The following is an 18375-nucleotide window of genomic DNA, read 5'->3' as shown; positions in this document are numbered from 1 at the left end:
AAAGCATTCCACAGATTCACCACTCTGGCTAAAAAAATTCCTCCTTTCCTCTGTTCTAAAAGGTTGCCCCTTAATTTTGAGGTTGTACCCTCTAGTTCTGGATACCCCCACCATAGGAAACATCATCTCCACATCCACCCTTTCTAGTCCATTCAACATTTGGTGGGTTTCAATGAGATCCCCACACATTCTGCAAAATTCCAGTAAGTACAGGCCTAAAGCTGCCAAATACTCCTCATATGTTAACCCCTTCTTTCCCAGAATCATCCTCATGAACCCCCTCTGGACTCTGTCCAATGACAACATTCTTTCTGAGATTTGTGGCCCAAAACTGTTGATAATACTCGCCAAGTGTGACCTGACTAGTGTATTATAAAGGCTGTGCATTATCTCCTTGCTTTTATACTCTATTCCTCTTGAAATAAATGCAAACATTGCATTTGCCTTCTTTACCACAGACTCAACCTGTAAATTATCCGTCTGGGAGTATTGCACAGGACTACTAAGTCTCTCTGATGTTTGAACCTTCTCCCCATTTAGACAATAGTCTACAAAATAATTCATTTTATTAACATGCATTATCATACATTTCCCAACACTGTATTCTCTCTGCCACATTTTTGCCTGTTCTTCCAATTTGTCTTAAGTTCTGCTGCAATTGCATTGCTTCCTCAGCACTACCTACCCCTCCACTTATCTTTGTATCATCTGCAAACTTTGCCACAAAGCCATCAATTCCATTACCCAAATCATTGACAAACAATGTGAAAAGTAGTGGTCCCAGTGCTGCCCCTGAGGAGCATGACTAGTCACTGGCAGCCAACCAGAAAAGGCCCCTTTTATTCCCACTAGCTGCCTCCTGCCTGTCAGCCATTCCTCTTATCTATGCCAGTATCTTTCCTGTAATGCCATAAGATTTTATTTTGTTAAGCAGCCTCATCTGTGGTGCCCAACCATAAACTGTTTCATCTGCTTCCGTCTGACAAATAGTACCGCAGCATTAAAGCCAGGACCAACAGGCTGTGGGACAACTTCTTTCTATAAGTCATTAGACATAAATTCACATGTCTGTATATTGTAACAGAATCAATTCAAAAATTCAATTGAATGCCATCTGAAAATCCGGGTAAATCATATCCACTGCCTCTCCTTTACCCACTCTGCTTGTTACTTCCTCGAAGAACTCTAATAGATTTGTCAGCCTAGATTTCTCTTTACAGAAACCTCATCCTTAATAATAGACTCCAATACCTTCCCAAACACTGAGGTTAGGCTAACTGGCCAATAATTTCCTTTCTTTTACCTTCCTCCCTTCTTAAGGAGTGGAGTGACATTTGCCATCTTCCAGTCCTCAAGTGATTCTTGAAAGATCATGACCAATGCATCCATTATCTCTTCAGCAACCTCTTTCAGGAACTGGGATGTAGTCCATCTGGTACAGGTGACATATCCACCTTAAGACCTTTGAGTTTTCCCATCAACTACAACTATTTCCTTTGTAATAGCAATGGCACTCACTCCTGCTCCCTGGCACTCATGGAGCTCTGGCACACTGCTAGTGTCTTCCAGAATGAAGACAGATGCAAAGTACCCATTCAGTTCATCTGCCATTTCTTTGTCCCCCATTACTACCTCACCAGCATCATTTTCCAGTGGTCCAACATAACTGGAAGAATACCTCTGGCTAGTTTGCTCTCATATTTTATCATTCCCCTTCTTATAGCTTTTTTAGTTGTCTTTTGTTCGATTTTAAAAGCTTCCCAATCATCCAGTTTTCCACTCACGTTTGCTACCCTTTCCTAGGCTTTTATGCAGTCCCTAATTTATCTTGTCAGCCACGGTTGCCTACACTGGCCATTTGAGAACTATTTCTGTGGGACATATCTATCCTGCACCTTGTGAACTACTCCCAGAAACTTCAGCCATCTTTGCTCTGCCGTCATCCCTGGCAGTACCCTCCTCCAAACCACTTCGGTAAGCTCTTCTCTCGTGCCTCGGTAATTCCCTTTATTCCATTCTGATACTGTATAAGTGTCTTGTACCTCTCCCTCTCAAATTGCCATATGGATTCAATCATATTATTGCCTCCTAAGGGTTCCTTTACATTAAGCTCCCTAATAAGATCTGGCTTATTACAAACACCCAGTCGAAGATAGCCTTTCCCCAAGTAGGCTCAGGCACAAGCTACTCTACAAAGCCACCTCATTCGCATTCAACAAATTTCCTCTCTTGCGATCCGACACCAACCTGATTTTCCAATCCCCTTCCATATTGAAGTCCCCCATTAGGATTGTGTCATTACCCTTATTACAGTACATGTCCTTTCCAGCTCCCTTTGCAACCTCAACCCTATATCTTGGCTATTTTTTGGAGACCTATATATGACTCCCATACTGGTTTTTTTTTACCCTTGCAGTTTCTTAACTCCACCCACGAAGAGTCAACATTCTCTGACCCTATGTCACTCTTTGTAAAGATGTAATCCTATCTCTTACCAACAGAGCCACACCACCGCTTATGCCTTCCTGCCTGTCCTTTAAATACAAGGTATATTCTTTGATGTTAATCTCCCAACTATGGCCTTTTTCAGCCCACAACATCATACCGACCGACCTCTAATTGTGCCATGAGTTTGTCACCTTTTTCTGAATACTACACACATATAAATACAGCACCTTCAGTCGTGCATTCTTCGCCCTTTTGAATTTTGCCTCTGTGGTACAAATTAACTCTTTGCTCTGTCTGCATTTGTACCCAGTCATTGGCTTGTCCTTCCTTACATTCATGTTACACCCATCATCTACTTGTAAACCTGCTGGCTGATCCTCAGCTCTATCATACTGGTTCCCATCCCCCTGCCATATTAGTTTAAACCATTCCCAACGGCTCTAGTAAACCTGCTCGCAAGAATATCGCACTCCTTGGATTCAAGTGCGACCGATCCTTTTGTATACGTCCCACCTGCTCTAGAAGAGGTCCCAATTATCCAGAAATATGAATCCCTGACCCCTGCTCCAATTCTTCAGCCACACATTTATCTGCCATCTCATTCTATTCCTATCCTCACTGTTGCGTGGCACAAGCAGCAATCCCGAGATTACTCCCCTTGAGGTCCTGCTTCTCAGCTTCGTAACTCCCTGTATTCAACAGCACAACCGCTGTTGCTTCTCCCAGGTAGATTGTCTCACCCAACAGTACTCGGAATACTTATTGTTGAGAGGGACGGCCACAGGGGTGCTCTTCTCTGTCTGATGTTCTCTCATTTATCTGTCCCAGCTATCCTTGGGGTGACTACCTCCCTGTAGCTCCTGCCTATCACTGCTTCACTTTCTTCAACAAGCCAAAGATCACTGAACTGCAGCTCTAGTTCCCTAACACGGTCTCTGAGGAGCTGTAGCTTGATGCAGTTGTGGCCATCGGGAAGGCTGGAAGTCTCCTGGAAATCCCACACCTGACATCCAGAACAGAACACTAGCTCTGTAGACATACCCTCTATTCTCTCAAGATTTAAATAAGAAATAAGGAATGAACTTACCTGCTTACTTTGCCTTTGCCTGTTCTCGCTGAAGCCTTACTACTCTGCCTCGGACTACTCCAATGAGGACCGCTCCCACAATGACCACACCGCTAGGCGGTACCTCTCTTTTATAGAGACTGGGTTTTTAAAGCTCTTTGCCAGACCTGCGTAGGAATACTTCTGCTGTGTCTGCACAGTTCGCCAATCAAGATTAAATTAATTCAAAAGTAGAAATGGGAGTCCAAAATGTGAACCTAATCATCAAGTTTAGTTTGAGCAAGGCTTGCACCTATCACGTGGTAACATGATGATGTATACAATTAACGATTTTTACATGCAACCCTTAATTATTTAAATGAACAAGAATGCTTAGTCAAGCAATATATATACAAAATTACTCAAATATTATTGAAATATCAGATACACAATACTGACCCTCAGCAGTGTGTGGCACTGGTAGTGATCGAGAGATTACAGCCCCCTCCCCGCAGGGTCCTGATTTTGAACCTTCTAACTCCATCTATCAGAATCAGAATCAGGTTTATTATCACCGGCATGTGACGTGAAATCTGTTAACTTAACAGCAGCAGTTCAATGCAATATGTAATCTAGCAGAGAGAAAAATTAATAGTAAGTAAAATAAAACATAATAAATAAACATGGGGACTGGGGAAAGTGGGTGAAGGGGAAGGATCAGAATCAGGTTTATTATCACCGGCATGTGACGTGAAATTTGTTAACTTAACAGCAGCAGTTCAATGCAATATGTAATCTAGCAGAGAGAGAGAAAAATAATAATGGAAACATAGAAAACCTACAGCACAATACAGGCCCTTCGGCCCACAAAGCTGTGCTGAACATGCAGTTAGCATAGAACTACCTAGGCTTACCCAGAGGCCTCTACTTTTCTAAGCTCCATCCAGGAGTGTCTTAAGAGGCCCTATTGTTTCCACCTCCATTACCGCTGCCAGCAGCCCATTCCATGCAGTCACCACTCTCTGCGTAAAAAACTTACCCCTGACATCTCCTCTGTACCTACTTCCAAGCACCTTAAGACTGTGCCCTCTCGTGCTAGCCATTTCAGCCCTGGGAAAAAAGCCTCTGACTATCCACACAATCAATGCCTCTCACTATCTTGTACACCTCTATCAGGTCACCTCTCATCCTCCATAGCTCCAAGGAGAAAAGGCCGAGTTCACTCAACCTATTCTCATAAGGCATGCTCCTCAATCCAGGCAACATCCTTGTAAATCTCCTCTGCACCCTTTCTATGGTTTCCACATCCTTCCTATAGTGAGGTGACCAGGACTGAGCACAGTACTCCAAGTGGGGTCTGACCAGGGTCCTATATAGCTGCAGCATTACCTCTCAGCTCTTAAACTCAATCTCACGATAATACCTGGATAATAATAATAATAAACAAGTAAATCAATTACATATATTGAATAGATTTTTTTAAAACATGCAGAAACAGAAATACTGTATATTAAAAAAAAGTCAGGTAGTGTCCAAAGATTCAATGTCCATTTAGGAATTGGATGGCAGAGGGGAAGAAGCTGTTCCTGAATCGCTGAGTGGGTGCCTTCAGGCTTCTGTACCTCCTACTTGATGGTAACAGTGGGAAAAGGGCATGCCCTGGGTGCTGGAGGTCCTTAATAATGGACGCTGCCTTTCCGAGATATTGCTCCCTAAAGATGTCCATGGTGCTTTGTAGGCTAGTACCCAAGATGGAGCTGACTAGATTTACAACCCTCTGCAGCTTCTTTCGGTCCTTTGCAGTAGCACCCCCCCCCCAATACCAGACAGTGATGCAGCCTGTCAGGATGCTCTCCACGGTACAACCATAGAAGTTTTTGAGTGTATTTGGTGACATACCAAATCTCTTCAAACTCTTAATAAAGTATAGCCAGTGTCTTGCCTTCTTTATAACTACATCGATATGTTGGGACCAGGTTAGATCCTCAGAGATCTTGACACCCAATAACTTGAAACTGCTTACTCTCTCCACTTCTGATCCCTCGATGAGGCATCCCTTTATTCATTCATCCCCATTGCTATTGATGTTGTTGGTACATCTGAAATGTTCCCAAGGGTAAGTTTCTGTACTTGGTTAAAAAGTTTACATCAAACAGGAAGTCAAAGCATTCTGCAGGTGGGGAACACTGCAGAAGTTCAAGCTCAGATTTAATTTCTATTCAACCATGCACATGCATACAGCTAACTGAAAGATTGTTCCTCTGGGGCCAAGATGCGAGACCCAGTACTGTATATAAGAGTCACTCACAGCACACATAATTACAATCCAGCATACACTCACAAAATAATATTAGCAGAAGTCCAAGTGGCATAGCCTGAAGATTGTTGGTTCATGGGATGTTGTCCTGGAGCCACAGTTCTGCAAGAACAAGCATGGAGCCGTCTCATCTGACACTGGGTCAGCCTCAGATGAAGGCAGTCCAGCTTATCTTTCAGGGAGTGACACTGGAGAGCAGCACTGATAAGAGATTCGGCCTGCAGGGTCCATCGCCCCCCCCCCCAACCTAGCACAGATTTCAGTGCGTCCACCATGCTTTCCTTCTCTCCCACACAGCCTCTGGTGCTTCCTCTCCTGGATGTCTGTAACAAGTGATGCTGCAGCATGAGGGCCTGGTCTGTGCCACAACCAAGTCCACGCAGTTACCCTGCTGTCGGTCTTGCCAATGAACTAGACTTGCAGTATTTTCTGTTACCAATATCCAACAGTCTTATTATCACAAGGAAAAAAAAACACTTTAAGACAAACATCTGCGATATTTTTAGAGCCCAAGATGCTGCTGTAAAAAGTATGTCACTGTCTTACCAGAAGAATGTTATTGGGATGAATTTAAAAGTATGGAGTGGAGTAACAAAATGAAGGTTCAGAAGATGGGGTTCATCTTCATTGTGAGACCAAATGAATGTGCTGTGTTCTGCTCCCAACTCTGTTGGGACTTAGTTTAAATGTGCTGAGTGAGCTACGATATGAGTTCTTAACATTTTCAGCAGGGTATTATTTGACAGTAGTAAATGCAGGAAAAGTATTATCAGTTGGTGTGTGAATATTACATAAAGTACGTGCGTAAGTAGCAATCTGTCACCCTAGAAAACAGCTGCAGATAATCCTTTAAGAGCTAATTGTAGGATGATTAAAAAGCCTTTCTGAGACTTGGAAAGGCTGAGTTGTGGTGAAGATTCTGGCTTGTGTAATCTTCTCTCTTCAGCTCCAGTTTGTGTTGACGTCAAACACTGTACTCTGCCACATAATCCACGGTAAAGCAGGAAAGACAAGCTCAGCAGATGACTCAACACATTGTTTATACTTTTATAGCTCTTTCTACTTTCTCAGGCAGTAAAGTCATAGGATAATATCTCCAGTACATTTCATTTTATATTTATTCAAGTAAGGAGTTCATGTCCATAAATAAAAAAGAATCAGGCAGTTTTCTTTTATTTTGTGCCCTGCTTATTCCCATTTTCATTATGCAAGAAAATATGGTCAATATCCAACAATTGTGCTGTACAATTCAGGAGTATGAGACATAGGAACAAGATTAGGCCATTTGGCCCATCAAGTCTGCTCTGCCATCTCATCATGGCTGATCCAATTTTCCTCTCAGCCCTAATCTCCTGCCTTCTCCCCACATCCCTTCATGCCCTGACCAATCAAGAATCTGTTCACCTCTGCCTTAAATATGCATAAAGACTTGGCCTCCACAACTACCTGTGGCAAAGAATTCCACAGATAAGACCTTAAGACATAGGAGCAAAATTAGGCCATTCAGCCCAAGTCTGCTCTGCCATTCCATCATGGCTGATCCCAGATCCCACTCAACCCCATACATATGCCTTCTTGCCATGTCCTTTGATGCCCTGACCAAACAGAAAATGATCAAGTTTCGCATTAAATATATGTACGGACTTGGTTTCCACTGCAGTCTGTAGCAGAGCACTCCACAGATTTACTACTGTCTGGATTTAAAGAAACTTCCTCCTTACCTCTGTTCTGAAGGGTTGCCCCTCAATTTTGAGGCTGTGCCCTCTAGTTCTGGATATCCCCACCACAGGAAACATCCTCTCCACACCAACCCTATCTAATCCTTTCAACATTCGGTAGGTTTCAATGAGATGCCCCCCCCCCACTCTTCTAAATTCCAGTGAGTACAGGCCCAAAGCTGCTCAAACGCTCCTCATATGTTAACCCCTTCATTCCCAGAATCATCCTTGTGAACCTGCTCTGGACTGTCAAATGACAACACATCCTTTCTGAGATATGGGGCCCAAAACTGTTGACAGTACTCTGTGTGGCCTGACTAGTGTCTTATAAAGACTCAGCTTATCTCCTTGCTTTTATATTCTATTCTCTTTGAAATAAATGCCAACATTGCATTTTGCCTTCTTTACCACAGACTCAACCTGTAAATTAACCTGGGTGTCTTGCACGAGGACTCTGAAGTCCCTCTGCATGTCTGATGTTTGAACTTTCTTCCCATTTAGATAATAGTATTGATCCTTTTACAAAACTGCATTATCATACATTCCATTTCCTGACACTATAACATCTGACACTTTTTTTGCTCATATTCATACTTCCAATTTGTCCAAGTCCTGCTGCAGTCACATTGCTTCCTCAGCACTACCTACCCCTCCACCTATCTTCATATTATCCATGAACTTTGCCACAAAGCTATCAGTTCCATTATCCAAATCATTGACAAACAATGTGAAAAGCAGCAGTCTCGATACTGACCCCTGAGGAACACCACTAGTCACTGGCAGCCAACCAGAAAAGGCCCCTTGTATTTCCACTGGCTGTCTCCTGCCTGTCAGCCATTCCTCAATCCATGCCAGTATCTTGCCTGTAACGCCATAGGATGTTATCTTGTAAGCAGTCTCATGTGTGACACCTTATCAAATGCCTTCTGAAAATCCAAGTAAATGACATCCATTGCCTCTCCTTCGTCCACCCTACTTGTTACTGCCTCAAAGAACTTTAACAGATTTGTAAGGCAAGATTTCTCTTGATAGAAACCATGCTGACTTTGACTCATTTCATCATTAGTCTCCAAGTACCCCGAAACCTTATCCTTAATAATATACTCCAGCAACCACTGAGGTTAGGCTAACTGGCCTATAATGTCCTTTCATTTGCCTTCCTCCCTTCTTACAGAGTGGAGTGACACTTGCAATTTTCCAGTTCTCCAGGACCATGCCCGAATCAAATGATGCTTGAAAGATCATGACCAATGCATCTCTCATCTCTTCAGCAACCTCTTTCTGAACTCTTGGATGTATTCCATCTGACCCAGATGACTAATCTACCTTAAGACCTTTGAGTTTGCCTTGCCCTTTTCCCTTTTTAATAGCAATGACACTCACTCCTGCTCTGACACTCAGGGTCCCCTGACACACTGCTAGTATCTTCCACAATGAAGACAGATGCAAAGTACCCATGAAGTTCATCTGCCATTTCTTTGTCCCCCATTACTACCTCACCAGCAATATCTTCCAGTGAACCACTATCAACGCTCACCTCACTTTTACACTTTATAGAGAGATGCACCACTCTATTGCTTTTCCATCAGTCTTCACTGTGGAAGATACTAGCAGTGTGCCAGATGTTGAGGGGTGTGAAGGAAGGGAAATGAGTGCATTACAATTACAATCAGCTCTTTCGCCTTACTGATGTTGAGTGCCAGGTTGTTGCTGATTGTGAACTTCAGGAACGGTAAGACGAAGGAAAACATACCAATCCTCATAGAGGGATCTTGTGGAGAGAGTGAGCAGTTTCAAATTCCTGGGTGTCAAGATCTCTGAGGACCTAACCTGGTCCCAACATATCGCTGCAGATATAAAGAAGGCAAGACAGCGGCTATACTTCATTCGGAACTTGAAGAGATTTGGTCCATCAACAAAACACTCAAAAACTTCTATAGGTGTACCGTGGAGAGCATTCTGACAGGCTGCATCACTTCCTGGTATGGTATGGTGAGGGGTGAGGGGGGCAGTGGATAGTGCTACTGCACAGGACAGAAAGGAGCTGCAGAGGGTCATAAACTTAGCCGGCTCCATTTTGGGTACTAGCCTACAGAAAGGCAGCATCCATTATTAAGGACCCCCAGCACCCAGGGCATACCCTTTTCTCATTGTTACCATCAGATAGGAGGTACAGAAGCCTGAAAGCACACACTCAGCAATTCAGGAACAGCTTCTTCCCCTCTGCCATCCGATTCTGAATCTGATATAGAAACATGGGAAACCTACAGCACAATACAGGCCCTTCAGCCCACAAAGCTGTGCCGAACATGTTCCTACCTTAGAAATTACCTAGTGTTTCCAATAGCCCTCTATTTTTCTAAGCTCCATGTACCTACCTAGGAGTCTCTTAAAAGACCCTATTGTATCTGCCTCGACCACTGTCACCAATAGCCCATTCCATGCACTCACCACTCTCTGTGTAAAAACCTTATCCCTGACATCTCCTCTGTACCTGCTCCAAGCACCTTAAAACTGTGCCCTCTCATGCTGCCATTTCAGCCCTGGGGAAAAAGCCTCTGACTATCCACACGATCAATGCCTGTCATCACCTTATACACCTCTATCAGGTCACCTCTCATCCTCCATCGCCCCAAGGGGAAAAGGTTGAGTTCACTCAACCTATTCTCAAAAGGCATGCTCCCCAATCCAGGCAACATCTTCAAGTACCCTGAGACCTTATCCTTACTTGACTCCAACATCTTCCCAACCACTGAGGCCAGACTAACTGGCCTATAGTTTCCTTTCTTCTGCCCCTCTCCCTACTTGAAGAGTGGAGTGACGTTTGCAATTTCTAGTCTTCCAGAACCATTCCACAATCTAGTGATTCTTGAAAGATCATTTCTAATGCCTCCACAATCTCTTCAGCTATCTCCTTCAGAACTCTGAGGTGTACAACATCTGGTCCAGGTATCTATCTTCAGACTTTTCAGTTTCCCAAGAACCTTTTCTCTCTAGTAATGTTAACTTCACACAGTTCACAAACCCGACACCTGGAACTTCCACCATACTGCTAGTGTCTTCCACAGTGTAGACTAATGCAAAATACTTAGTCAGTTCATTTGCCATTTCCTTGTTCCCTATTACTACCTTTCCAGCATCATTTTCCAGTGGTTTGATATCTGCACTTGCCTCTCGTTTAAACTTCATGTATCTGAAGAAACTTTTGGTATCCACTTTAATATTATTGGCTAGCTTCTCTTTTATGTTCCATCTTTACCTTCTTAATTACTTTTTTAGTTGCCTTCTGTTGGTTTTTAATTGATTCCCAATCCTCTATCTTGCCATTAATTTTTGCTCTATTATATGCCCTCTCTTTGGCTTTTATGTTGATTTTGTCTTCTCTTGTTAGCCACAGTTGTGTCATCTTGCCTTTAAAATACTTTTTCCTCTTTGGGATGTATACAGTATATCAATAGTGCAGATTATTATCAAAATGGGGAGAAGGTTCAAACATCGGGGACTTGGGAGTCCTTGTGCAAGACTCCTAGAAGGTTAATTTACAGGTTGAATCTGTAGTAAAGGCAAATGAAATGTTGGCGTTTATTTCAGGGAGAATAGACTGTAAAAGCAAGGAGATAATGCTGAGTCTTTATAAGACAGAAGTCAGGCCGCATTTAAGAGTATTGTCAACAGCTTTGGGGCCCATATCTCAGAAAGGTTGTATTGTCATTGGAGAGAGTCCAGAGAAGGTTCACAAGGATGATTCTAGGAATGAAGGGGTTAACATATGGAGCATTTGCCAGCTTTGGGCCTGTACTCACTGGAATTTAGAAGAATGTGGGAGGATCTCTTTGAAACTTACCGGATGTTGGAACGACTAGATAAGGTGGCGGTGGTTAGGTTGTTTCCTGTGGTGGGGGTATCCAGAACTAGAGGGCACATTCTCAAAATTGAGGGACGACCCTTTAGAACACAGGTAAGGAGGAATTTTTTTAGCCAGAGAGTAGTGAATCTGTGGAATGCTCTGCCACAGACTGCGGTGGAGGCCAAGTCCGTGGATATATTTAAGGTGAAAGTTGATAGTTTCTTGATCAGTCAGGGCATCAAAGGACATGACGAGAAGCCAGGAATATGGGTTTGAGTGGGATGTGGGATCAGCCATGATGGAATAGCGGAGTAGACTCGATGGGCTGAATGGCCTAATTCTGCTTCTATGTCTTACAGTCTTATGGATGTGAAGCTGAGGCTTTATAAGGCACTGCTGAGGCCTCACCTTGGTATTGTGAACAGTTTTGGGCTTCTTATCAAAGAAAAGATGTGCCTGCATTAGAGAGGGTTCAGAGGAGGTTCACAAGGATGATTCTGGAAATGAAAGTGCATCATATGAGGAACGTTTGATGCCTCTGGGCCAGTACTCACTGAAACTTAGAAGGATGAGGGGGATATCATTGAAACCTTCTGAATGTTGAAAGGCCTAGACAGAGTAGTTATGGATAGGGTGTTTCCCATGGTGGGGGAGACTAGGACAAGAGGGCACAGTTTCCATTTAGAGGGGCATTCATTTAAAACAGAGATGTGGGGAAATTTCTTTAGCCAGAGGGTGGTGAATTTGTGGAATTTGTTCCAACAAGCAGCTGTGGAGGCCGGGTCGTTGGGTGGATTTAAGGTGGAGATTGATAGGTTCTTGATTGGCTACGGTATCAAAGGTTATGGGGAGAAGGGCGGGGAGTGAGGCTGAGGAGGGGAAGAAAGGATCAGCCGTGATTGAATGGTGGAGTAGGTTCAATGGGCCAAATGGCCTCATTCTGCTCCTACGTCTTATGGTACTTAAAAGCTTCCCAATCCACTAACTTCCCGCTAATTTTAGATCTAATATACACCTTCTCTTTGGCTTTTATGTTGGCTTTGACTTCTCTTGTTAGCTATGATTATGTCATCTTGCCTTTAGAATACTTCTTCCTCTTTGGGCTGTATATATCCTTTGCCTTCTGAATTGCTTCCAGAAATCCAGCCACTGCTGTTCTGCCATCATCCTTGCCAGTGTTCTTTACCATTCACTCCACTGTAATACTGATACATTTGACTTTATCTTCTCCTCTAATTTTCAGGGCCAATTTGATCATATTACGGTCACTTGCCCCTCAAGGTTCTTTGACCTTAAGATCTGTAGTCAATTCCAGTTCATTGCACAACACCCAATTCAGAATAGCTGATGCCGTAGTGGGCTCAACCACAAACTGCACTAAAAAGCTATTCGTAGGCACTTTAGAACATCCCCACCAACCTGATTTTCCCAATCTGCCTGCATATTGAAATCCCCCATCACTATTGTAACATTGCTGTTTCGGTATGCATTTTCTTTCTCCCCTTGTAACTTGTAGACCACATCCTTACTACTGATTGGGGTCTGTATATAACTCTCATCAGGATCTCTTAACCCTTGCAGTTCCTTAGCTCTATCCACAAAGTTTCAACACCTTCTGACCCTATGTCACCTTTTTCTAATTATTTGATTTCGTTTTTTTTTACCAAGAGCAACACCATCTCTGCTGCCTTCCTGCATGTCTTTTCGATACAATGTGTATCCTTTGATATGAAGTTCCCAGTTACGTATAATTTTCTTTCAGCCATGATTCAGTGATGCCTACAACATCAAACATGCAAATCTGTAACTGTGCTACAAGTTCATCGACCTTATTCTGTATACTATGCACATTCAAGGGTCAGACACCCTGAGCCAATAGACTGGTCCTGGACTTATTTTCCATCTGGCATAGTTTGCATTTTGTTGTTTGATTGTTTGTGGTTTTTGTATTGATATATTTAGCTCTATTCTTGGTTGGTGCGGCTGTAACGAAACCCAATTTCCCTCGGGATCAATAGAAACATAGAAAATAGGTGCAGGAGTAGGCCATTCGGCCCTTCGAGCCTGCACCGCCATTTATTATGATCATGGCTGATCATCCAACTCAGAACCCCGCCCCAGCCTTCCCTTCATACCCCCTGACCCCCGTAGCCACAAGGGCCATATCTAACTTAAATATAGCCAATGAACTGGCCTCAACTGTTTCCTGTGGCAGAGAATTCCACAGATTCACCACTCTCTATGTGAAGAAGTTTTTCCTAATCTCGGTCCTAAAAGGCTTCCCCTTTATCCTCAAACTGTGACCCCTCGTTCTGGACTTCCCCAACATCGGGAACAATCTTCCTGCATCTAGCCTGTCCAATCCCTTTAGGATTTTATACGTTTCAATCAGATCCCCCCTCAATCTTCTAAATTCCAACGAGTATAAGCCTAGTTCATCCAGTCTTTCATCATATGAAACTCCTGCCATCCCAGGAATCAATCTGGTGAACCTTCTTTGTACTCCCTCTATGGCAAGGATGTCTTTCCTCAGATTAGGGGACCAAAACTGCACACAATACTCCAGGTGTGGTCTCACCAAGGCCTTGTACAACTGCAGTAGTACCTCCCTGCTCCTGTACTCGCATCCTCTTGCTATAAATGCCAGCATACCATTTGTCTTTTTCACCGCCTGCTGTACCTGCATGCCCACTTTCAATGACTGGTGTATAATGACACCCGGGTCTCGTTGCACCTCCCCTTTTCCTAATTGGCCACCATTCAGATAATAATCTGTTTTCCTAGTTTTGCCACCAAAGTGGATAACTTCACATTTATCCACATTAAATTGCATCTGCCATGAATTTGCCCACTCACCGAACCTATCCAAGTCACCCTGCATCCTCTTAGCATCCTCCTGACAGCTAACACTGCCGCCCAGCTTCGTGTCATCCGCAAACTTGGAGATGCTGCATTTAATTCCCTCATCCAAGTCATTAATATATATATTGTAAACAACTGGGGTCCCAGCACTGAGCCTTGCAGTACCCAACTAGTCACTGCCTGCCATTCTGAAAAGGTCCCGTTTATTTCCACTCTTTGTTTCCTGTCTGCCAACCAATTCCCTATCCACATCAATACCTTACCCCCAATACCGTGTGCTTTAAGTTTGCACACTAATCTCCTGTGTGGGACCTTGTCAAAAGCCTTTTGAAAATCCAAATATACCACATCCACTGGTTCTCCCCTATCCACTCTACTAGTTACATCCTCAAAAAATTCTATGAGATTCGTCAGACATGATTTTCCTTTCATAAATCCATGCTGACTTTGTCCGATGATTTCACCACTTTCCAAATGTGCTGTTATCACACCTTTGATAACTGACTCTAGCAGTTTCCCCACCAGCGATGTTAGGCTAACCGGTCTATAATTCCCTGGTTTCTCTCTCCCTCCTTTTTTAAAAAGTGGGGTTACATTAGCCACCCTCCAATCCTCAGGAACTAGTGCAGAATCTAAAGAGTTTTGAAAAATTATCACTAATGCATCCACTATTTCTTGGGCTACTTCCTTAAGCACTCTGGGATGCAGACCATCTGGCCCTGGGGATTTATCTGCCTTTAATCCCTTCAATTTACCTAACACCACTTCCCTACTAACATGTATTTCCCTCAGTTCCTCCATCTCACTGGACCCTCTGTCCCCTACTATTTCCAGAAGATTATTTATGTCCTCCTTAGCGAAGACAGAACCAAAGTAGTTATTCAATTGGTCTACCATGTCCTTGCTCCCCATAATCAATTCACCTGTTTCTGTCTGTAGGGGACCTACATTTGCCTTAACCAATCTTTTTCTTTTCACATATCTATAAAAGCTTTTACTGTCAGTTTTTATGTTCCCTGCCAGTTTTCTCTCATAATCTTTTTTCCCCTTGCTAATTAAGCCCTTTGTCCTCCTCTGCTGAACTCTAAATTTCTCCCAGTCCTCAGGTGAGCCACTTTTTCTGGCTAATTTGTATGCTTCTTCTTTGGAATTGATACTATCCCTAATTTCCCTTGTCAGCCACGGGTGCACTACCTTCCTTGATTTATTCTTTTGCCAAACTGGGATGAACAATTGTTGTAGTTCATCCATGCGATCTTTAAATGCTTGCCATTGCATATCCACCGTCAACCCTTTAAGTGTCATTTGCCAGTCTATCTTAGCTAATTCACGCCTCATACCTTCAAAGTTACCCTTCTTTATGTTCAGAACCTTTGTTTCTGAATTAACTATGTCACTCCCCATCTTAATGAAGAATTCCACTATATTATGGTCACTCTTACCCAAGGGGCCTCTCACGACAAGATTGCTAATTAACCCTTCCTCATTGCTCAATACCCAGTCTAGAATAGCCTGCTCTCTAGTTGGTTCCTCGACATGTTGGTTCAAAAAACCATCCCGCATACATTCCAAGAAATCCTCTTCCTCAGCACCCTTACCAATTTGGTTCAGCCAATCTACATATCGATTGAAGTCACCCATTATAACTGCTGTTCCTTTATTGCACACATTTCTAATTTCCTGTTTAATACCATCCCCAACCTCACTACTACTGTCAGGTGGCCTGTACACAACTCCCACCAGTGTTTTCTGCCCCTTAGTGTTATGCAGCTCCACCCATATCGATTCCACATCCTCCCGACTTATGTCCTTCCTTTCTATTGCGTTAATCTCCTCTCTAACCAGCAACGCCACCCCACCTCCTTTTCTTTCATGTCTATCCCTCCTGAATATTGAATAGCCCTGAATGTTGAGCTCCCATCCTTGGTCACCCTGGAGCCATGTCTCTGTGATCCCAACTATATCATATTCATTAATAACAATCTGCACTTTTAATTCATCCACCTTGTTACGAATGCTCCTGGCATTGACACACAAAGCCTTCAGGCTCGCTTTTACAACTCTCTTAGCCCTTATACCATTATGTTGAAAAGTGGCCCTTTTTGATGCTTGCCCTGGATTTGTCGGCCTGCCACTTTTACTTTTCACCTTACTACTTCTTGCTTCTACCCTCACTTTACACACATCTGCCTCTCTGCACTTGTTCCCATTCCCCTGTTGTGAACTAACCTCCTCTCGCCTAGCCTCTTTAATTTGATTCCCACCCCCCAACCATTCTAGTTTAAAGTCACAGATAAAGTATATCTGTCTATCAAATATAATACTTTCAGTCCTGTATTCACCATTTTCTATTTTGTCCACCTTTTACGTTGCAACTCATCCTGTTGACTGCAATTTTGCCCTATCAACAGCCTTTCCTCACTGCACGTTGCCTCTGTTTATAAACCAGGTACCTCATCTTCAGCACTGTCATCTGCCTTTCCTACGATACTTCTTGCACTGAAATATAAGCAGCTTATACTAGTCGCACCATGCTCAACCTTTTGATTTCTAACTTTGTCTAAGATCTTATCAAAATCTGCCTCCACAACCTCTCCACTAACTGTTCAGGAACTCTGGTTCCCGTCCACCTGCAACTCTCGTTTAAACCCCATTAACGTAAAGCCCCTCTAGTTCAGGTGCAAAGCATCCCTTCTGTACAGGTCCCACCTTCCCTGGAAGAGAGTCAAATCTTATCCCCTCCCTCCTACACCAACTCCTTAGTCACATATTAAACTGTATAACCTTCCTAGTTCTGGCTTCACTAGCACGTGGCACTGGTAGCATTCCTGAGATCACAACCATGGAGGTCCTACCTTTTAATTAGCATCTAACCCCCTGATTTCCCTATGCAGAACCTCGTCACTCATCCTACCCATGTCATTGGTACCTTCATGGACCGCGACTTCTGGCTCACACTTAAGAATGCTGAGGACTTGATCCTGGCACCCAGGAGGCAACATACCATCTGGGAATCTCGTTCTCACCCACAGAACCTCGTGTCAGCTCCCCTAACTAACAAATCCCCTATTAACACAGCGTGCCTCTTCTCCCCACCACCACTCTTCCCTTCTGTTGGTCTGGCAGTCCTGAACTTTATCCTGAAACCAAAACTTTCTCCACACACCTAAAATGCATCCGTAAGTTCCAAATTTACTCCTTGTGTCCAGACTGAGAGCTTACACAGCCAGTCACTGATGAAATTGCCATCATTCCTTATGTTGGCAGGTTTCCTTCTTGGCATCTTTGCTCGGTGATGTTTTAGGTGCTGAGCTTTCTTGTTTGTACCAGAGGACAATTAATCTAACATTGTTAGGGTCTGGAGTCACACATAGATTAAATGGGGTAATACCAGATTTCTCCAGCTAATATTGACAATCTTGAGCTTAAGCAATAGTTGATCAGTTTTGTGGCCAATGTTACTGATGCAAATTTTATTGGCTTGTTTTAACTTTCTTCAGTATTTGCTGTGATGTTACTGTAGTGCAGTATGTGATGTAGTAACCACCCCACTGTTTATTAGATCCAGATGCAGAGGTCTGCCTTCAAGTTCTGCGCCTCATTCAATCTCTGATCCTTGAGCCAGAAATTTTCTCCAAAGTGAAAGCCCAGATTCATCAATCACTACCGCAGCACCGCATTCGAGAACTTACCAATAACCGTAACCCCAATCTCCGCAGCATAGCAAGTGAACTTCTTGAAGACATGAAGATGCTTAACTTTTAAGTACGGATGGTCTTTCTTCTACTAGTGGATTTTGTTGCAGAATTTATTTGTGTTTGAACATGTTATTTTGTGTACGTGAGACAAGAAGAGTGCACCTGAGTTTCATTTGACAGGATGCAAAATTAGGTAATGGTGTCATGAGTAGATGTCATATTGCGTAGCCTAAATAACAATTCCCCAGTCATGCAATGCGGTCTTGGATTACAAGAGTGGTTCCTTTAGATTCCTAACAGTTCCTGTCCTGAATCACATGTTCAGTAATCACTGGATCAGTGGTTTCTACTCTGTAATGGCATTTCTGAGGTACAGGAATATATAAACTGCATTGTTTGTGAAGATGAGAGACATGCAGAGTAACAAATGTATGTTTGAC

General features: G+C 43.2%; 1 protein-coding gene across 1 annotated transcript in view; it reads left to right on the top strand.

Annotated features, from left to right (window-relative positions):
• hsf2bp (heat shock transcription factor 2 binding protein) overlaps positions 1-18002 on the top strand; it is a 98370-nt gene extending 80368 nt beyond the window's left edge. The window contains exon 11 of the mRNA XM_072262174.1: positions 17800-18002. Within this exon, the coding sequence (XP_072118275.1) occupies positions 17800-18002 (203 nt within the window). The remainder of the gene's footprint in view (positions 1-17799) is intronic.
• The last annotated feature ends 373 nt before the right edge of the window (positions 18003-18375 follow it).

The sequence above is a fragment of the Mobula birostris genome, chromosome 6 (genome assembly GCF_030028105.1).
Source record: "Mobula birostris isolate sMobBir1 chromosome 6, sMobBir1.hap1, whole genome shotgun sequence".
Classification (NCBI taxonomy): domain Eukaryota; kingdom Metazoa; phylum Chordata; class Chondrichthyes; order Myliobatiformes; family Myliobatidae; genus Mobula; species Mobula birostris.
Note: the sequence above shows the minus strand (reverse complement) of the source record. Positions and strands in the feature narration are given on the sequence as shown.